At 37.7% G+C, this 23,021-nt stretch overlaps 1 protein-coding gene across 1 annotated transcript; it reads left to right on the forward strand.

The window, feature by feature from the left end:
• Window positions 1-3,159: 3,159 nt before the first annotated feature.
• On the forward strand, window positions 3,160-21,354 carry syt10 (synaptotagmin X). The gene is made up of 7 exons (XM_053650772.1): window positions 3,160-3,368; window positions 4,816-5,251; window positions 11,759-12,320; window positions 18,432-18,552; window positions 18,986-19,157; window positions 19,704-19,833; window positions 21,050-21,354. Exons 1-7 carry the CDS (start codon window positions 3,182-3,184, stop codon window positions 21,119-21,121), a joined length of 1,680 nt encoding a protein of 559 aa, XP_053506747.1. The 5' UTR covers window positions 3,160-3,181; the 3' UTR covers window positions 21,122-21,354.
• Window positions 21,355-23,021: the final 1,667 nt, after the last annotated feature.

Consider the following 23,021-nt stretch of genomic DNA (forward strand, 5'->3'; position numbering starts at 1 on the left):
ATTGTACTTCTTTACATTTCATTTAAAATACACTTTTATGCTATTCTTGAAGTACAGTTGTAATATACTTTAAGCTTCACATGTTTCCAGAGCATTTTCAATAGCATATCAGCTCATTAGTACTGTAATATATTACCAGTACACTACAAGTACAGCTATAAGTATTTTAAAAAGCGATTTTATAAAACCATTCTGTATGACAATAATGTTTTAATACTGTATTAAATATACAGTGCAAAATGCCCCTTCAGTACTATATATAAAAAAAAAATTTAAACACACACACACACACACACACACACACACACACACACACACACACCCACTAAGGCCGTGTTATCCCAACAGGCATCATATGCTGCAGCCCAGGGCTCTGGAAACTAGGGGGCCCCTGAGAGGATATTCTTTTGCATTTTAAAATGACACATTTTTGTCCGGGTAATTATCCGTACATAGATCAGCGTGGACACACACAAGTCACAAGTCATGATCAGTGCCTCATTAAGCCTTCGCGGGGCCCAGGGCTAATGCATCCCTTGGGGCCCCAGTAATATGCCAGTTAAATTCCATCAACTGGTAAATCAAATGTGCAATCAAAGAACCGTAAAGACTAAAGGCACATGGTACTTGGCAAACAACAAATATGCCAAAATGCTCAAACAAGGAGCGCATAGTGAACACTTGCATTAAATTTGTTGATCAAATAAAAATAAAGAGAAAAACAGAGAGCATATCATCAACCCATATAGGCTAAAAATAATCCACATAAATTAAACAATGGTATCGAGTAATTATTTTACATATCAGAAACAACCCAGCAAATAAAATTAATTAAATCTCACTCATCACTAAAAGGGCTTCTTCCTGCTCTTTTTCCAAAGAGAATTCCTCCATGAAATCCTTAAAATCAAGTTGATGCAGAATGTCGTACTCACTTGACATCACTGGCAAACAGTTAAGCCTTTGTTCAGGCATTGATGTCCTCGGTTTTTTATAAGCCCCAATTTTGAAACACCTGATTCAGAAGTGTTGGCCGAAGGAGGGGGCATATCATCATCTAGGTGGATGCTACACACTGGTGTTGGTTGAGGAGATTTCCCCCATACAGTGTAAAATGCTTTGAGTGCCTATAAAAGTGCTATATAAATCTAAGGAATTATTATTATTATTATTATTATTATTATTATTATTATTATTATTATTATTTTATTCGGCCTACCTAAAGTGGCAAGGTCGTCTTGATAGATCCAGTAAGCCCTCCGTCCGCGGCTGATATTGATAGTTGATGTAGTAAAATTAGCCTCATTGTTGTTTATCAACGTCTAGGAATTCTTCTATATATATTTTTAAAGAAAGTTGAAAGTTTCGGCATTTTGCTTAGAGTTTCTTAATTTCTCTGTTTTTTCTGTTGCTGCTCTTTTCTCTTTTTAGCACCACTGTCATATTTTCTGACATTTTCGTGCGACATGTTGTTCAGGTGATGTTAACATCAGAATCAGCAAGATTCTGAATGGAATAAGAAAAAAAGCAGGGGTGTTATAACAATGATTCCCACTAAATAAAAAGCAGGCACTATACTACTGGATTTTCTGAAGTGGTCACACAGACACACAGCTAAAAAAATTCTTATTACAACGATAACGTTTTGATTTTCAAGGTCAATACAAAATGTTTTTTTCTAACCATTTCTGAGGATGCAGGTAGACACAGCTCACTGCAACTAAGGCTTGAACTTGAGCTGTGAGATCAGCCTCTGTTCATGACCTCTAAGACATCTTTGAGAGAGGCAATGATCACAGGAAACTCTGGAAGGAAAAAAAAACCGCAGTTGCAAGTATGTTATACAAAGTTAGGGCAGTACTAACACCTAGTTTGGTTTGTTCTTCCATTTGTAGTTTACTGTCTCTTGACTCAACACTGGGATTTGTTTTGTAAAAATAATTGCAATGCTGTTGCTGCAGTACATGTTTTTATTATTCTCTTGAATTTGTTGTGTTAAGGCAGGAAATCCAGAATTACATCTGGGGAAAGTTGGTTACTGTTGTTAAAGGTTTGGGTCAACTATAAAAATCTGAATACAAGAGATACAGCCATACAACTGTACAATGGCCATAAAGTAAAGCCTACTTTTTCAGTGTATCATTTGTCTAATGTTAATCAATGCGGCTAAAACATCACGGTATTGTATGATCTGGCCAGGCCTTACAAGACAGAATAACATTTTTTTCAACTCCATCTTAAAACAATACTCACATACCCATGAGTACATTGACATTACTGTTATTACTGAGTCACCATGATGATTTCTCCTGTCCATGCTGACCGTGAAGAGATACTCTCTCAAAAAGACTGCACCTTGGGGCGCACGTTCGCCTCACACCTCCAGGGTTGGGGGTTCGATTCCCGCCACGGCTCTATATATACATATACAATTCGTATATAGTGTTTGTATATAACTCATAGTTATAGGTTTTTCTTAAATTTTTCAAGTCAAACAGTACATGGGCGTTAATTGCAGGGCGTAAACTGGGTGTAAACTGAGGACCGTACGGCCATAGGATTGTTCTGAGGAATCAATCGAGCCAATCATTTAGATTTGACACTTTATAGCACTGCCAAGCTGCCACTGCTGGGCCCTTGAGCAAGGCCCTTAACCCTCAACTGCTCAGATGTATAAATAAGATAAATGTAAGTCGCTCTGGATAAGGGCGTCTGCCAAATGCCACAATAAATGTTAAATTAAAAAAATAAACTAAATTTCATACAACTGAGAAACTCTCAGTTCAAATGTTGTCCTGCACATGCATGGGAAAAAATGATTGCAGTTGTTCCAGCTCTTCCTTTTATCATTAGAGGATATTTGTATCACATTGAGGAAAGATAGATGCAAACTTTTTATTGCTATCACTTTATCATTGTATGCAATGGATGTCAACTTGTGGCCACAGTGTAACTTATGCACATATCAACTGGATGAACCGTGTGCGTCCAGCAGACAGCGTCGAGTGTCGGAACACTCTGTGCCTTGTTTTCCTATTGGCTCGTGACGAAGCACGCTGCAGCGCGTCCACTCTCTCCAAAGCGTCCGCGAGTTGCAGGTGCCAATGAATGAGACGCACGTGGACGCGTCGCGCACGCGCTTCCCTTTCTCCTCGCGGTCAGCAGCGCACGCGGCGTCCTGATGAATCCTCGCGCGCGCGGCTCCTCCAACATACAATGGATTAACAGGAAAGACATGAGCGCACGCGCCGAGGACGGCGTAAGCCTGTGCCAGCGGGCGCTACAGATCATCACCGAGCTGTGCCTCGCCGGCCACGTCAACCGGGAGAAATGCGCGGACATCTTTCCAACCGAGAGCAACATACCAGGTAAAAGGAGTTCAGGTAAATGTGACTAAAACATAGTTCATTTAGTTTTAAAATAGCTGTTTAAACGCTGAAGGCTACTCTTTCTGACTTTACTTCACAATTCAGTTGTGCCAGAAAGTTCTTCCTGTCAGTAGGAATACTAGAGGAATGTTTTTCTAGCACTTTATTATTATTATTTTTCCTGAAAGGAATTGTAACATTCTCAAAAGACCTGCAGCTGGAGTGCAACAGGTAGCCGCATGTTGTTGTTTTTTTTTTTTCTTTCTGCATGACGCATAATTTTGAGGAAAACTACAGTTAATCGTTTTGTTTACGCGGTCTTGCATGGAAAATATTGCACAGATAATATAGATTGCCTACTAAATGTGTCAGAACTGTGGAAATGTAATCCACCACTTATTTCACACATAATAAACTTGGACTATAATTATCCCACGCCATGTGTTCAAGCTCACTATACTGACTTTATTCCTAATTAGGAATAAATGATCACATTATAGCTTATTTAGTGTGGTATCTTGGGGGAAAAAGCATATTCTCAAACACACTTCATATATTTCCATCATTATATGATTATATAGCCTATGTTTGTGCTGTTACAGGTGACATATGCATACAGGCATGCTAATTAAGAAATAGTTGCAGGATTGTAAATGTTGAAAGACACATGCTCCTGACACAAAGGTAAATGTTTCTGAAGGATTAATTATTCGATTGAGCAGCAGGACCATGAAGCCTAGTCTGCTGCTATGGTGACACATGTGTCTTAGAAACGTGTCTATTGCATTACCTCCAGATATGACAAGATAGGACCACCCCTCACTCACACATACTCATAGATATACATATACATATACATATACACAAACACACATGAACACATACCCATGTGTAGTTTAACTTGTTTGATGTTTCACATGTTGATTCAGGATGTATCCGTTCTTTGTTGGTTTGTAGACGTGTAAAAGTAGTAGATTTGTATGCAGATATGACTTAGATTCTCAGACACTTGTGACACTTTAATAAAAACCCATGTCAGATTGATTAAACATGAGGAATGACAATGCTGATAAACTGTGTGATTTATTCACACTATGACATTTTGTCATTTTTTTCTATTAAAAGTTTGATTGCATACAATTCTGTTCCCTTCTCTGCAATACAGTATTGTAAGTCTTCTTCCTTTCTTATGCATTTCCTTCTTTTTTCTCTCTCTGTCTATTACTCTCTTCCTTGTGTGTCCTACACTTTCATTGCTGCTGGCCGTTTCTGTTTGTCTCATTTGTCCTTTCAATTCTTCACTTTACCCCATCATCTTTTTCTTCTGTGCTCATTTCTCAACCTCTCCTGGTCTTCTCTTCCTCTCTTTCCTCTCCTCTATTTACTCTCAACCTCCCCCTCTGCCCTCTCAATGTTCCTCCCCTGAACCATGTCTCATTGCCTGTAGACATCTCTGTAAGTCTCCTAGCTGTGCTCGTGGGTTTCTGTGGACTCGCCCTGTTGGTAGTCTCTCTCTTTGTGTTTTGGAAGCTGTGCTGGCCCATCTGGAGAAGCAAAGCAATCTCTTCACACAGCGAGACTGTCTCCCAAGGGGTGCTGCCCGAGGCACCAGCGCCCGCACCTCATGTCCCACCGTCTCTTCCAGAGCGCCAGGGCTTACAAGCCGAGAAGCAGGAGAAGAAAGAGGAGGAGGAGGAGCAGAGGAGGAAGGTGCCTGAGGTGAAGGTAAACGGTTGTAGGTCAGTGAAGTCGCTTGAGGCAGCCATGAAGATCAGCCAGACATCTCCAGACATCCCGGCTGAGGTGCAGCAGACAATACGCGAACGCCTCAGTAAGAAGACCAAGATTCAGAAACAGAGCACTGAACCCACCTCCTTCTCCAGGTATCCAGCTCCTCCTAGCTTCTCTCATGAGCTTCTCTCTATTTGAACTCCCGTAGCTCCTCTCAGCTCTCCAGGTTCACTAAACTCCTTTCAACTACTTCTCTAAAAAAACTCAACTCCTATAAGCTTTTCTCTTCTTCTCCTAGTTTCCTAAAACTCTTACCAGAGATCCCAGGTCCCTATAGATCTGAATTCCTCTCACCCTTCAAATCTCTGACCAGTTTCTGTCAACTCCTCTCAGCTTACCTAGCACTTTTTGCTCTCCTTGTTCCATGGGCACCGCAGATCTTAAAATGATACATTAAATTTTTTATACAAAAAAATTAAACAGTCCTAAAAACAGTGTCTAGCATGAAACTATAAAATGTTTGCTTCATTTGCTCTAATTATTAAAAATTATTTTAAAAGATTGTGGCATTGGTAGTTTGCCACTTCACTTCATTTCAGGGTCATGGGGTTGATCCTGAGCTTGGGTTACTGTCTGTGTGGGTTTCCTCCCAGTTCTTGGTGATTTCTTCCCACTGTCCAAAAACATGCCAGTAGGTGGACTGGCAAATGTAATTTACCTGACCAAGATAAAGCGCTTATTGAAGACAAATTAATGATTTATATGAAAAAAGGACGATTTCCATCCCTGTGACAGTTCCTCCATCTTTTTTGCACAACTGTACACATACACACATGGGCCATCAGGAGGTGGGGTGTGGTTAAACATTCATTCATTTATTAAATCTATACTATCATTTATATTTACAGGTCAGTAGCTCCATGGTAAGGGGACTTCACATTTACATCATCAAATTCTGAGGCTATTATAAAGCAGATTTCTTTTTTATCATAAGCAAAAATAAATGCAGATTATAATACAGGTCACTATATATTACTATGTGCAGTCTAAAGGAAAAAGGACACACAGTTGAGTCATTTGTTAGTTTTAATCCATTTGAAGTGTATATGAGTAAAGTAGAGTCTGAAAAATAGAGTCCAAATCCAAGAATATTTTTTCATGTAATTGTGAACATTTAGCACAGATTTGACCCTTAAAATGCTATATAATATATTGAAATTTTAGCAGATTTCTCAACCAGGTAAACCGTTTGTCACATTTGCCCCAGTTTTATAAAATATATATATATATATATATATTATTGAACAAAGTATGAACTGATTAACTTTGTATTTACAAATGTAAAATGAAAACTCCATTTAGTAAGGGAAGCAGAACTTTTAGTCCTTGCTGCCTCACTAGTTATCAAGGTTGTTGCAATTAAGGAAAAAAATCAGTGCACAGAGGATTCAGCATTAGACCTAATTAATAATGTTTACATCAGATTTAAAAGCTTGTGACGGCATCGTTTGCTATTTTCACTCCATGTCTGACAGGGCTGAAACAAGCCCCCTACCTTCTTTCAGTAGCCCTGTAATCACTATAGCCTTCCAGCCTGAGCATCCGAGTCACGCTGCCATGACAACGGCAATTAAACAATCAGCTGTTCTCCTCTTTGTTTGGTTCTCGACACTACACTTAAAGCGAAAGGAGTTGTAATTAGTATTGCCATGCAATAGAACCGACATACTGTAAGAGCCTGTGCTGCTGGGGACGTAACGAACAGCTGCGCTCCTCTACTGATGGTGGCCATTATTGAGTTCCCACAGAGCTGCCATTAAAACTCTGATGCAGCCTAATAAACTACGTATCTCCTAAATTACATGTTGATAGGATACAGAGAACGGGCAAATGAGAGAGCTTAAAGGTCAGCTGTAAAAAATGGGACAAGGATCATTTTTTTCTCCTGCTTCCTTCATTTAGATGCTGTCTCATTGGTTTCTATCATGTCTTCTACTTTACATTTTATTATGTGACCTGTTTTTCTTTTGCTGATTATTTGTATGGATTATACAGTTACTAGACTTAACACATGACCACAGTTAATTTCTGGTTATTTTCTCCAGTCACGTTTACTTGGAGCTGCTGAGGTGGTTATTTACAGTCCCCTCCTATTGGAACAGCAAGGCCAATTCATTTGCTTTGTCTGTAGACGGGAGACATTTGGTTTAAGATCAAAAGATGACTATGAGAAGAGAGGTTAAAATTTTACCCTTTATTTTCTGGTATCTATAGGTAAATTTAACATTGCATGTAAACAAAAACATTGTGGAACATGTGACTGACAGGTGTGTCCTATTAGATTGATTGTTTAAACAATAAATAGCTCTGAACATCTACTCTTGGTTTTAGCTTTCCGTTTAACATGTGAAGACTGCATTTGTTGTTAAAAAAGATAAGCCAACAAGAAGATCAGAGAGCTGTCTATGGGAGAATAGCAAACCATTTTGAAGCTGAAAAAGAGGGAAAATCTATCAGAGGCATTGCACAAACATTGGGCATAGCCAATACAACAATTTGGAATGTCCTGAAAAAGAAAGAAACCACTGTGTACTGAGCGACAGACACTGAATGGGTTAGCCAAGGAAAACAACAACAGCTGATGACAGAAACTTTGTGAGAGCTGTGAAGAAAGACCCAAAAACAACAGTCAGTGACATCACCAACAACCTCCACAGGGCAGGGGTGAAGATGTCACAATCCACCATTCGAAGAAGACTTAGAGAGCAGAAATATAGAGGCCATAGCACAAGATGTAACCGACTTATCAGTAGTAAGAATCAGAAAGCCAGATTGGAATTCGTAAAGAAACACAGAAATGAGCCACAAAAGTTCTGGAACCAAGATTAACCTCTACCAAAGTGATGGAAAGGCCAAAGTGTGGAGAAAGAAAGGATCTGCTCATGATCCAAAACATACAACCTCATCTGTGAAACATGGTGGAGGTAGTGTCATGGCTTGGGCTTGCATGGCTGCTTCTGGAACAAGTTCACTAATCTTTATTGATGATGGAACTCATGATGGTATCAGCAGAATGAATTCAGAGGTTAATGAACATTTTGTCTGCCAATTTACAGAGAAATGCATCCAAATTAATTGGGAGGAACTTAATCATACAGTAAGACAATGATCCAAAACACACTGCCAACACAACAAAGGACTTTATTAGGGTGAAAAAGTGGAAGGTTTTAGACTGGCCAAGTCAGTCAACAGACCTTAACCCAATTGAGCAGCATTTCAGGGGAGAACTGAAGGGAGAACCCCCCTGAAACAACAACAATTGAAAGAGGCTGCAGTAAAAGCCGGGGAAAGCATCACGAAAGAAGAAACCAACAATTTGCTGATGTCAGTGAGTTGCAGGCTTGATGCAGTAATTGCAAGCAAGGGATATACAACCAAATATTAAGTGTTATTTACTTTAATTTACTTCAAGCCTCGTTTGTTCCGATAATATTGCTCGCCTAAAAATTGGGTTGTCTGATACAAAGGGTTCTGTGTTTTATGTTGTATAGCACATCTAGATGTAAAATACCAGGTAATAAAAGCTGAAACTCTAAACTCTCATCTCATAACCACCTTTTGTTCTCAAACCCAAATATTTTTGGTGTACAGCAAAAACAAATTAATTGGCCTTACCATTCCAATAATTTTGGAGGGGACTGTAAGGATGTGTTACTATGACATAATGTTATAATGTTATACAGACTACAAAATAATATTGAGGCCAATATAGTATTAGTATAGCTATTACATGGCAACTATTTTATTTACAAATGTTTGAGGCACTTAGAAATCAATTGAATTAGACCATTCTTGTCACATGAGCCTAAGCACGAAGATGACTAATACTACTAATATTACTAATGCTACTTATTACTACTAATAAAAAAAGTCTTTATTTAAATCTGGAAATGATGCATAAAAACATATTGAAGTCACTGACATTGTGTCATGGAAATCCTTTAACCAAATACTCAAAGCAAAGACATTTTTGCTCATTTCTGACAAATAATTAAGTGAATAGCATGTATTGAGTATGATGTTTCACAACTTATTAAGTTGTGGCCTCAAAATATTAATTCAAGGCCTCAATGTATTAATTTGTGGCCACACCTTATTAAAAACTACAGCTCCATACTGTTCTCAGTTATTCTTTTTCATGTGGACAGTAAGCCACTTAATTCTATGCAATACATCCTCAGTAGTCCCAGTGGCCTTATACCATATTGGCCAGACTTCCTTGAGAACACAGTTACCTGAGCAGTTTCATCTTACTGAAAGAGAAAAGGGTTGTCTTTCCCCGCTTTGCCTCTGTTGGCATGTCTGCATGGTCACATGGCACAGTGGAGCAGCTATGTTAAAGTATAAACATGCCAAGAGGGCTGTGCTGTTGATAGCCTGAAAAAAACACAAGCTGCTAAATGTGTGAATCGTGCCGCTTTTGTCCTCTGTGGTTGCTTGTATTTCTCCTATATGCAAAAGCAGAGATCTACAATTTCCTCTAACTGCATTCTAGAGAATATCTAGAGAAAACCAATGAACGAGAAATAAATAGTGTTTGTCATAAATACTTTAGAGCAGCACTTAGAATGAAAATGTTCAGTCATAAAGGTTAATTTGTGACAGGAACACTAAGTTTTTAATATGGGTTCAGTCTGTGAGGAGATAATGGCTTTGAAATTGCCACTTTCTGGCCATCTGGTTGCTAACATGGACACATTATTCTTGCGTCAGGCTCAGCTGGGTCTGGCCATGTTGGGCAGCTAATCACCAGCTGAGGAGAGCCAAATGGAGGAATGAGAGGCTTATTGTAATGATTTTTGTATTCATCTTGAAGAAAGAGATAAAATGGTAAACCTAGACAAATTACTTTAGCACTATCCCTTATGGAACAGTTAAACTGACTGAAATAATTTCCTTTTTAATACAAGACCGCCCACATGAGATTTGAAGACACCAGAGAAACACCAAAAGAGAATAATAACAATATGACACAGTGGATTTCTTATTAAGAAGAGTCATGCATCAAATACCACGGAGGGGATATTTTTTACTCCCCTATGGATATGTGAGTGTTATTGGACTGAGCTGAATATCCCTATGAAGGATTATGTCACAATTATTAGTATTATTTACTGAATTCACGTGGATTGTTTGCAGTTTGTTCGTCACAGACTTCTAGAACATGACACTGCTACTGAATATCGAAAGGTCTGAGCTGTTGTTCAGCCTTTGTCAGTAAAACTTCATTATTTTTGCTGATTCTCATGACTCATTGAAAGAATCTGCTGCTCACACGTTGGCTATTCAATCATATTATTTCTTTGAGTCACATATTTTGTAAACTCATTAATTTGCTAATATTCAAATATTACAATTATTTTTATAACAGGTGAGCAGTACAGGCACATTGATACAGTAACAGGCCGAGAGCAGGTGGAACTTTTAAGCCCTTTTAGACATGCCATATCTATTGTGGATCACAATCACAAGTGTCAAACACCTTCCAAAGGTTTGTACCGTAGTGTGCAGTCGCAACTGAGTGTAAAAAGTTTTTTTTCTACCGCGAAAAGTGCCAGTTGCTAGGTGACATTAAGCCAAAGTAAAAAGCCATGGTAGAGTTTAAACATGGAAGCCATTATGCATCTGAGGACATGGGCTGAAGATCCATTACTGGAATAGGGCTGTTTGTTCATTTAACAGTAAATTCTTAAAAACAATCTGAGTGGTTCTGTGAGTCAAATCTACAACCTCTCCAGCAGCAGAAGAAGTGAGAAATGAAGCAAGCATCTGACATAATTAATATAATTATTTGGTTAAATGGAGATGGGGCCAATTGGGAACAAGAATTAGCCGTGAAATTTGCTTTAAAGTGGCCCCCTTCATTTGTCCAACAAATAATAGTGCATCACCAAGTATCATGACCTGATTGGTGATACTCTTAGAGTTTCTCCTCTGCTGGGGCCTGCAAAGTTTCCTCTTTGGTTCACTTGTATTAGATATCACATGCTTTCACATAAACTACAGCAATCAAATAAGCAATATGCTGAAGGCATTGAAGCCATTTGTGTAAACTTTATGAATATCTTTAATAAAACATTGACTTAATTGAGTGGTAAGCAATTTTTCTGTCAATTTCAATTTTACCAGCCAGCATGTCCTTTTAAGTAGAATAGTAAATTTTCTAAAATTCTAGTAAAAATTCTAGCACAACACAAACAAATTACTAAATACAGGCTGTTGTAAAAGAATGCCTTATTTTGCTATCTAGACCCTGCCATTGAGTATTTGCTTTCTCAGTCCTGCTCTCCCTATCATCACAATCAGCAGCAGCTAATTTGGAAACAAAAATTTGATACATTTTTTTAAACAGCTTGCTACATTTACAAGCCCAGCTTTTTCTTTTATTTCTTTTCTCACACTGTCCCCAACACCTGTTTGTTTCTCTAGCTTTGTCTCTAGTGTTGTCTAGGAAAATTGAGTCACCCATAGCGAAAATTTCAGAACTTCCTGATGGCTAGTCCGCCTTGAGCTTCTAGGCCTATCTCTGAAAATGGCTCGTTTTTTAGACTTTGATATGTCTTTATTCTTCTGCAATAACTCATCTCATTTCTTGCTAGACACAATTCCTTTCGTCGCCTTCTCCGACGGCAGATGAATGTCACCAGTGTGGACTTTACCATGGACACTCTGCCAGTGAGACAATCCTCAGCAGTCAGCATTGGACGCATAAAGCCAGAACTCTACAAGCAGAAGTCTGTGGACTCAGAAGAAGGGAACAAGGAGCCAGTGGAGACATGTGGGAAGCTTAGCTTTGCACTGAAGTACGACTATGAGGAGCAGGCTTTAGTTGTGCGCATCCTTAAAGCGCTGGACCTGCCAGCCAAGGACTTCACAGGTACCTCCGACCCCTACGTAAAGATCTACTTGCTCCCTGAGCGTAAAAAAAAGTTCCAGACACGGGTCCATCGAAAGACACTCAACCCTACATTTGACGAGGTATTCTGTTTCCCGGTGGAGTACGATCAGCTGTGTAACCGCAAGTTGCACTTCAGCGTCTACGATTTTGACCGCTTCACGAGTCATGACATGATCGGCGAGGTAGTGGTGGACAACCTGTTTGAGCTCTCAGACCTGTCGCGTGAGGCTGTAGTCTGGAAGGACATTCTCGCATCCACTACAGTAAGTAGATTGTGTTTTCTGTGAGTGTGGTATTAAATGTTTTCAATGTTTCTTTAACTCATCCTGTTTGCATTTCAAAAGAAAGAAAAACCACAAGTATAATCAACGTAATCAATGATCCAGATCATACACTTACTGGCAGGCCATTGTCTCTCAAAAACTACAGCCCACAAGCACCAATATGGCAAGGGGAGAACAGGGTATTTCATTAACAAGTGAATTGATCTGTTATGCAAACCCAGGTGTGAAGGAGGGCTCAGCACAAAACTGATTCACCCTTCCGGACACCCACACACCTAATCCAAAGAGAGACAAAATTAGCTCCCTGCTATGCCATGGGGAACTACAGACATTAGACATGACTAATGCTGCAGACTTTGATTAGCCATGTCCTGCCATCCCACTTCAGCGCTGTAGACATGATTCTGGAAAAGAAGGCAAACATGACTTGTTTTCTTTCCATGTCAGCCTTTGGATATGTTCTATTGTCTGTTTGGCTTCTTCATCCCACTCCAAACGACGCCTCAGCAGATCTCTCAGTTTATGTAACAGCTTCAGTCATAGTGTGTCACAGCCATGTTTTTTCTCTTGAAAAATGCTGTTATCTTTTCACACGGAAGTCTTCTGTGCTATAAACAAGTGTTCTCATCTTAAGGACGTAGAAGTGACTATTTCCCCAGTCTTAAGAAAAGCACTATATACTTAAAAGACTACCACAGCACTGCTGAATTCTCTAATCTGATTGGTCAGAAGGTGTTGATTCATTTTCAGCTCTGACAGTAGTACTGGCTGAATTCCAGACCACAGGTTTCAAATCAAGTGCTCGTTGTAATACGTTTCTTTAGTAACCACTAATTCACAGGGACCTGTAAAGCACATGCATTACGGAATATACAGTAAATGGGTTGGAAAAAAAACAAAGCAAAGTCTATCTCTAATCATTGATATGATGAAGCTTTCTGTAAGGAAATTTATTTATGTTTGACAACATAAAATGTAACCATCAAAGGTTAAAACTATGATGACTTTTTTTTAATTAATAAATAAAAAATTGCAGTCGCTGTAAATTTCTGTGGTATAAGAGCAATAAAACACTACAGGATGTGCTCTTATATGACTTCATGCATCACACCACCCCAGCATTGGTTATTTTCCCAAAACTGCATTCCTTACTTGTTCAACTTCTATACAAATAACATAAAATATGCATATCAACAAACACATAAGCAGATGCATATCTTAGTCTTTTTTCCTTGAATAGATGCAAGCCACTCTCAAGATGTATTTGCCCCCTCTGTCACCAGCAGTGTACTTGTTTATAATCTGGTAGTTATTATAAGATAATAAGACAAACTGGCATTGAAATATCAAATTTGACCCATGTTATAAAATATTCATCAGATATGAGCACAAGTACAATTAAAACATTTGTGGCTAGACCTTATCACACTCAGTTAACTCTCAGTGAAGCAAATGTGTTTTCTAATTAAGTCCACTCACCCCACTGCAAAGCTCAGGTGGATATAAGGAAAGTTAACCCTTTTTTGTTTACTGCTGAAAGTTGTGTTCTCTCTGCGGTGACTCACTCACACTGAGCCCTAATCTTCACTCTGGAAAGTTTGACACATCAGTCGCCGCAGGATTGATAAACACTGATTGTTGTGTCCGCGCATTTCATTTCATCTCCTTATTGTTGTTTAGATGCCTCCGAGTACTTCAGTCTGTGTACAGTTTTGTTGGTATGGCTGCGTATTATTGTCCCTGTCACGTTTTGACGGTTTGATGTGTTATGTCTGTGAACTTGTCATTCTCTATTTCTTTGTCTGCCAGTCCTTATTTGCTTATCACACACGTCTTAAGCTCTAGTCATGAAAAGCCACAATATCTCACAGTAATTATTTAATTGAATAATTATCCAGTCCTTCCAATCTGGTGGTGTGGCTCTCTAGGACAGCTTAATCTTGGATAAATACTTTATATTGTATTTTTCCCCGTCAAATTGTATTGCATCAGTACATACAAAAAGGTTGTACGTTTTAAGATTTTGATTTGTGTAATATTTACTGTTTATTTCATGGTTGTTGTCACAGAAGATTGGAAGTATATCATAATAAATTGAATATCATCTTTATTACTAGTCAATATCTGGTAAGATGAAAGAGCTTGTAATGGAACCAGCTGCTCCCTGAACTACAACTGTAGAGACAATCTGGTTACTCAGATCACCCAGAATAGACCATGCCATTGATTGCAGCCTTGAGAAGTCACTCTTCCCCCTCACATTCTAACACTCCATTTCATCCCAAGTTTACACCATGAAGTTTAATTTGGGTACCGCATGTTGCTGCACATGCATCCTATGATAGAATGATGGTTAACATTACAAAAAAGGGGCAACCCCTTACACTAGTGTTCTTTCAGTTCAATTCAATATACAGTATATTTATGCCTATATGGCTTTTAACAATAGACAATACCACAAAGCAGCTTTATAGAAATCCAAATGTACATCCATAACGATCAAGTTAGAGATGACTGTGTCAAAGAAAAACTCCTTGAGATGACATGAGAAAGAAACCTAAAGAAACCAGACTCAAAAAGGAACCCATCCTCTTCTGGGTGACAGCAGATAGTGGGATAAGAAGTATTTATTCTTCTACAACTATATACTATAAAGGCAAACAGTACTAATTGTTTTGAAAGGATGTTCTGTTCAAGTGAATAAAAGTCCTGGGATGAGCACAGGTCAGGTTTTATGATTACAGCAGCAGCAGTAAGCAGTTCCTCCATTAATGCTTCAGTACTTAAGAAATGTTAACATGGTAGGTAGTTCTTCATTAATTACTCCTCAGTATAATTAACTGTGATTTTGATGATTAGTAATCATTGTGAACCATTATTAAAAAAAAAAAAAAATTATCTGGGAATCAAATGGTACATATAATAAACATTCCAATGCATTTTAAATAAGAAAGATTTCTGCTTAATAGTGTACCAATTTCTAATTTATTTGACCATAAACACAATATTATTTCAAGAGCATGATTTAGGGGAAAATAGCATTTCAGACTGAATGTGCATTTCAACAGTAGTGCTGCTGCAATTCTAATAATAATAATGCTTAATGGAGGACTCAGGTCAAGTAATACTCAGTGTACAGTACATTCTGGACGGTAATTTCTCTGTATCTAATAGGAACATGCAAACAATTACCGTGCCCTCCACTAATATTGGCACCTTGGTAAATATGAGCAAAGAAGGCTGTGAAAAATTGTCTTTATTGTTTAACCTTTCGAAATTTACTTCAAAACATTCACAAAAATACTCTGCTCTCATGGATATCAAACAATTACAAACCCAACACAGGTTTATCAAAAAATTTCTTTGTTAAATATAGGTGTGCGACAATTAATGGCACCCCTATGAATTAATATGAGAAAAATATATTTGAAGTATATTCCCATTGATATTTTACGTTGTTGTGTTTTATTTTTTTATTTTTTTTTAGTACACCTGGGTGACTAGGAACAGGAACTTGTTCAACCATGACTTCCTGTTTCACAGGGGTATAAATATGATTTAACACATAGACCAAATTCTCTTAGTCATTCATAATAATGGGTAAGACCAAGGAATATAGCTGTGATGTGCGGCAAAAGGTTGTTGAGCTTCACAAAATAGGACGTGGTTATAAGAAAATAGCACAAGCATTGAAAATGGCCATTTCCACCATCAGGGCAATAACTAAGAAGTTCCAGTCAACTGGAAATGTTATGAATCAACCTGGAATTGTACGTGTGTCTATATTGTCTCAACGCACTGTGAAGAGGATGGTTCGAGTGGCCAGAAAATCTCCAAGGATCACAGCTGGAGAATTGCAGAAGTTAGTTTGATCATCTGGGGTCAGAAAGTCTCCAAAACTACAATCTGAAGTCACCTACATCACCACAAGTTGTTTGGAAGGTTTTCAAGAAAAAAGCCAATACTCTCATCCAAAAACAAACTCAAGCGTCTTCAGCTTGCCAGACACTACTGGAACTTCAAATGGGATCGGGTTCTATGGTCAGATGAAACCAAAATAGAGCTTTTTGGCAATAAACACCAGAGGTGGTTTTGCCGCACACAAAGAGGTAACCATAGGAAAAGTACCTCATACCCACGGTTAAATATGGTGGTGGCTCTTTAATGTTTTGGGGCTGTTTTTCTGCCAGAGGACCTGGACATTTTGTTAGGGTACATGCCATCATGGACTCAACAGATATTAAGTGAAAACCTGACTGCCTCTGCCAGAAAGCTTAAAATGGTCCGTGGTTGGATCTTCCAGCAGGACAATGATCCAAAACATACATCAAAATCAACACAAAAATGGTTTACTGACCACAAAATCAAGGTCCTGGGATGGCCATCCCAGTCCCCTGACTTGAAACCCATAGAAAACCTGTGTGGTGAACTGAAGAGGAGAGTCCACCAGTGTGGACCTTGAAATGTGAAGGATCTGGAGATATTCTGTATGGAGGAATGGTCTTGGATCCCTTGCCATGTATTCTCCAACCTCATCAGGCATTATAGGAGAAGACTCGGAGCTGTTATCTTGGCAAAGGGAGGTAGCACAAATTATTGACTAAAAGGATGCCAATAATTTTTGCACACCTATATTTAACAATGATGTGTATATATATATATATATGTTTTTATAAAACTGTGTTGTGTTTGCAATTGTTTGATATCCAATTGTTTGATAGCAGAATATTTTTGTGAATGTTTTGAGCAGAAGATCAAAAGGTCAAACAATGAAAACAATTTTTCACAGCCTTCTTTGCTCATATTTACCAAAGGTGCCAATATTAGTGGAGAGCACTGGATGTGCAAGGATGTTTTGAACCACTTTTGTCATTTTGTACCACTCTTGTCAATGATCGATTATAACACTCTCGTCAAGGATCATTTGTAACACTCTTGAGTTACCATGTGTTGCAACAGAATAACTGAGAGGTTTCAGCATTTGTAGCATTTCTAGATCATGGTTTAAAACAATGACAGAGCAGCCTTCAAAATGTTTTTTTTTAAATGGATGATTAAAATATTTAAAAACTACTGTATTTAGTTGATTATTTACTGTGTACTACATGGATCCCAAAAATAGCATAAATAGGAAAGACTTTCCATGTAGGTGAGTCATAGGTATTTTTTGGCATTCAAATCTTGAGTACATATAATCAGCAGTCACTGACCACTACCTCCTGTATTACTCTAGTGGATTATGGGTAAAGGCTTTGATTATTCACACAACATAATAAATAACAGTGTTGTGTCAATTAATTAATTAGTGTAAGAAACAAACAAAAAAAAACGAATACTCAACGTGTCACACAACGTGTCATTAAACTTATCAAGTCATTCTACTTTTCCCAGCACAGTGGATAAATATTGAAAATGATCATGCTTTCTTAATTTTTTTTATTGTTTATTTTACACGTATTAAAACACTAACTAAGCAAACGTTTAACCCCCTAGCACAATGGTTCAAGAAAAAGGTTACTAAATTACCATGTTTTCATTATACTTATTATACATTTAACAGCATTTATTATACTCATAAATGGCTGATAAGGAGTTGATTATTATTATTATTAGAAACATGAAGCATTTATCATTTAGTTAACACAATGTTTGAGCATATTGTTAATGATGTGTATGTAATGATCTACTATGGTAGTGCTTAATTATTTAATGTAATATAAATACACATTAATTAGAGGACCATACTGTGATTTCGTGTGATATATTTGTCACAAGAAATATAGATAAGTAAACATTAGAAACAGAAGCTGTCTCACAGGCAGGTTTAAAGAGACTCTCTAGATTAAATTTTAAATTCCTTTAGTATCTTCATTGGGTATCAACATATATATATATATATATATATATATATATCGATATATCGATGGTGTATATTCATAGTATGTTCATAGTCCCAGGAGGGGCAAAGAAAATCTTTAAGAATTTGCTTTATTTTATTTGCCAACAAGTATCATCAGTGGAGTGTTTTTATTTTGCTGTAGTAATCTGATATGTGATGTGTGTGCGAAATATCGTTGTGCTTCTCCGCAGGAAAGTGTGGATTTAGGGGAAATTATGTACTCCCTCTGCTACCTTCCCACGGCTGGCCGGATGACTCTGACTGTCATCAAGTGCCGAAATCTAAAAGCCATGGACATTACTGGCTCCTCTGGTGAGTACGGATTCATGCACACCTAAAGTATATAACGTTACATTTGCTCAAGTAAAGGGTCTTAAACCATCATGGTGGTGGCTTAGCAGTTAAGGCTAAGGCTCTCAGCTCTGGGTTCTGGGTTATCGGAAGGTCCCAGCACCGCCAAGCTGCCACTGTTGGGCCCTTGAGCAAGGCCCTTAGCCCTCTCTGTTTCAGGGGCGCTGTATCATGGTTGACCGTGTGCTCTGACCCCAACTTCCTAACATGCTGGGGTATGCGAAGAAAAGAATTTCACTGTGCTGTAATGTATATGTGACCAATAAAGACTCACTATCTCTATCATTTCTTAGTTTCAGCAGAAATACAAAAGTTAACGTGAAGAAGACATAGACATTGTCTGTTTAATGGTTGTGTAAAGTTTGAATCCAGACAAGAGTGCTTGCTTCTTCAGACCCGTACGTTAAAGTGTCGCTGATTTGTGATGGTCGAAGGCTGAAGAAACGGAAGACCACCACTAAGAAGAGCACACTCAACCCTGTGTACAACGAGGCCATCATCTTTGACATCCCTCCTGAGAACGTAGAGCAGGTCAGCCTGTCGATTGTGGTGATGGATTATGACAGGTGAGTGGTGTCTTCTTACGAGTCATTTTAATCATGTGGCAGTTTTCCTGGAGCTGCACTGGCATAGTTAGTTACAACAGTTGGAGTTAGAATCTGCTGCAGAATTATTGGTGCTCTTCATGAAAATTACTGGTATAGCTGTGGCGCTGTTTACTCTGCATCAAATCACAACACACAAGTGGTAAAGTTCAGACATTTATTTTATGGAGTGCTCTTCAGCAAAGGCTTGTTTTGTGCGACCGTTTCAAACAACTTGTTATTACGGAGGTAGTTCATGACAACCCCAAGAATTAACTATGACATTCTGAAATCCTTGGGTTTCTTTTGTGGCTCGTTGTCCATTTTATAAGTTCTTTCAAAGGATGCCAGTCATTCTGAGTTGAGTGCATGTTATTAAATCCTAACACTGTAGTCAGAGAAATGCATATATTTAAGTGTATGGGTTTTTTGTTGTTTTGTTGTTTGTTTGTTTTATAACCACTGTATTATTCCAGCTGCAAACTAGTGCACCATAATGCTATACTATATTACTATATTTCTCACCAGAGTTGGACACAATGAGGTGATCGGTGTGTGTCGGACAGGACCCGATGCAGAGGGTCTGGGTCGAGATCACTGGAACGAGATGCTGGCCTACCCACGCAAGCCCATCACCCACTGGCATGCCCTGTGTGAGGTAGGGAGAAGATACCATCAGTTCATCAACTTACCTAAGGCATCTTTCAGTTTGTGACATGTTAACATATTAACATATTAAAACTGTTGAAAAATAATCAGTAGATATTGGATACTTCAGTATAGAAATTATTCTATTCTACAGACACCTAATGTTAATTACCTCTATTTGTGCTGAAAGTGTATGTGCTATTAAAGCCATGAGCTAAACTGTGATGTGATTGACAGCATAATGGTCATATAACACATGTGTGTTTGATTTGAGTTTATCACCATGATATGAATGTTATCCTTCTTTAATATGGAAGTTAAACAAGGATGTAGGTTAACGTTGATGTGTTTCTGAATTTGCTGTTGTGTTTTCACATTTGCTGTGATGGTTTTGGTTTTGCTGTCGTGTTTTTAGTTTATTTAAATTTATTTTTTTTAATTTGCTGTTGCATTTTTGGTTTGTTGATTTGTTTTGCAGTTACGGGCCACCATACCTACCTGTTTGCTTTTTCCCAAGCAGAAAAAGCATATAAGGCTATGTCCACATTAATCTGGATAGATCCGAAAACTGCATTTTCATTTTAAACGCTCTTCGTGGAAATACAGTGGAATTTCCAAATGTTTTCCAAAAATTGCTCGTCTACACTGAAACGTCTGAAAATGCTTACATACCTATACTGTGCATGTATAAAAACATAAAAAGCTTTGGCCTGCATCATCTCCATCAGGCATTTATTTCTTTTCTATTCGCTATCTTATAGCAATTGTGAGTGAACATTCCATCCCCTTTGAAAAAAAAAATCAATCTGAAGGTTGTACTAAGTGACATTATTTTTTAGCAACGGTATTTAAACAGGCACAACAACTGCAGTACAACATCATCCACCATCTTCTTTGTTTTGTGTTGAATGGGTCACATGACTGCATCACATGACTAAAAATACATCATTGTTTTTGAATAGCTGCGTTTTCTCAGTCCACAACACAATGCAAAAACAAGCGTTTTCAAATTTATCCATTTGAGAGAGCGTTTTTGAAAAGATCACTTTTCGCTGGACAAAAATGCCATCTCAGTGTGGAACGAAGGCCAAAACGTAGAGAAAAAGATGCGTTTTCAAATTTATCCAGATTAGTGTGGACATAGCCTAAGAGTGCAAATGAGGATTTAATCAGCCTGTGTGTGCTCATATATCTAACACTCTCTCTCTTAATGTTCTTTCCAACAGTGGCCGGGAAGGGGATCCAGTTTTGAAAGCCAGGCTTCCTGCCCTTCACCTAAACCTCCACAGACTCCATGACCACAATGAGATACTGAAAGACACAAATCTTTTCACACAGCTTAATGGCCATGTTTTTGGTTTGTATCACCAGATATCTCTTTTTCTCTTGTTGTAGCTTGTAAAATTCCAGAATTTTGCCAGAGGATAACATGCAGTGCAGGTATCCCATGTACACACAGCTAATGTGACTCTGTTACCTCTAGAACCTGTGCTGAAAGTGTGTGGGTTAAAAGCAATGGGTGATGCAGCAAATTTATTGAATGGTGTTGTGATGGAATGTGATGTTTGACAGTATAATGATACTACATTAGTGACATATTGATAGCCTTTCAATTTTTGTCTTTTGCATAATAGAAAAAAATGATGACAATATTTGATGTTTTAAATATTTATTTTTTTAACTGACAACCATAATAGTGTCATGCGAATTTGAAATCTAACCTTATTTTGTGTGTGATTTGGAAGTTAAAACAGCAGCCCTGAATAGTCACATGACTGATGTAGATATATATGATGTTGATACACATCTATGGTAAAAAAAAAAAAAAAGTATGCAAATGTTTATGCTCCTGCTTTATGGGTACGTATACATTTCTTACTTTTGTAAAGTGAATCACTTTTTTTTAACTTTCCATTTACTATAATCACTGATCACACAACGAAACGGAAACTGGACATTAAAGCCTAGTCTCAAAATATAGCCTATAAGGAACTGTTCATCAGAAAACAGGTCACAGCTCGTCATTTCAGTTCTTTAGACACATTGTAGTGTATGCTCCAATTCTGAAGTTGGTCTTAAATGTTTAATATGCACAAACCATTTTATCCAACAAATATAGAAAAAAAAGGATAAAGTATGAATTTAAATCTGCAATTTCCTGATTTGGGGAAAGACCTCAGGCTTATGAAAGCAATCCAGCGTAGTGGTGCTTCTTCACTCTGACAGGAATAAGAGCTAGAACCCAGCAAGCCATATGTCCAATTAAAAAAAACAACAAAACATTCAACAAGATGTTAAGAAGAGAGCAGAAATCAAACTTTAGTTAGAAAAATGAATGCGCATTTTAGGAAACGGTTTACAGCATGGAGGAGATGTAATGATCTGTCAGCCTCATGATGCTTTCATGACAGTACAGATTTTGTAAAAGAGGAAATTCACAGTAGCATATAATGTAGCATGAGGATTTATTTCTTTTATTTCTTTTTTATATTATTTATTAAGTCATCACATGCGCAACAAAGGTAGTAAATGATCACAATAAAAAAAACACTCATAGAGTGCAGTAACCAAAAAATAAATAATGAATCATTTGTTTGCTATGATCTTTTTCACTCCTTCATGTCTCCCTGGATATAATTAAATATGCACTGAAGCCCATGTGCATAAGGCAGAGAATGCTGTTTATATCTATAGAAGTGTTTAAAGGCTCATTGCTAAAGTCTATTTTTATTGATCAATTATGAAAATTAGATATTACACTATTTTTGAAATTAAAATGTGTTGAAATTAAAACCATTTTTGACAGCAGTGACAAAATGAAGTATTCAGTTTCATACAAGAATGAGTTACGAAAAATGTATTTTTAAATAAGAAAAATAAATTAGGTAGAATAGTTTAAGGGTGAAATAAAAAGAGTTATTGGTCGTGAACTTGGATTTTGGGACATTTGATTCTGTCCCTTTAACTTATCTGTTTATTTCCTCTTCTTTACTTAAGACTTAGAATGTAGAGCTAAGGATAACACGTCCCAGCGAATTGTTTAACTTAAAATAGTGGTAGTAAGTACTAGTATTTTAGTGAGTAGTAAAACGAACCTTCCTGTGTATTCTGTATGGTCTTGATTTAATTCAAGTTGATTCAAATTTTTATTTTAACTCAGTACATGCTTTGTAACTGAATAAGAAACGGGCATATTGA

This window comes from Ictalurus furcatus, chromosome 19 (assembly GCF_023375685.1).
Source record: "Ictalurus furcatus strain D&B chromosome 19, Billie_1.0, whole genome shotgun sequence".
Lineage (NCBI taxonomy): Eukaryota > Metazoa > Chordata > Actinopteri > Siluriformes > Ictaluridae > Ictalurus > Ictalurus furcatus.

What these genes read in the sequence shown, in the direction of transcription:
- syt10 (XM_053650772.1), top strand. Translation starts at nt 3,182, where the DNA reads ATGAATCCTCGCGCGCGCGGCTCCTCCAACATACAATGGATTAACAGG. An exon ending in AACCGAGAGCAACATACCAG is followed by an intron (nt 3,369 to 4,815) that starts GTAAAAGGAGTT and finishes CATTGCCTGTAG; the next exon opens with ACATCTCTGTAAGTCTCCTA. An exon ending in ACATTCTCGCATCCACTACA is followed by an intron (nt 12,321 to 18,431) that starts GTAAGTAGATTG and finishes GCTTCTCCGCAG; the next exon opens with GAAAGTGTGGATTTAGGGGA.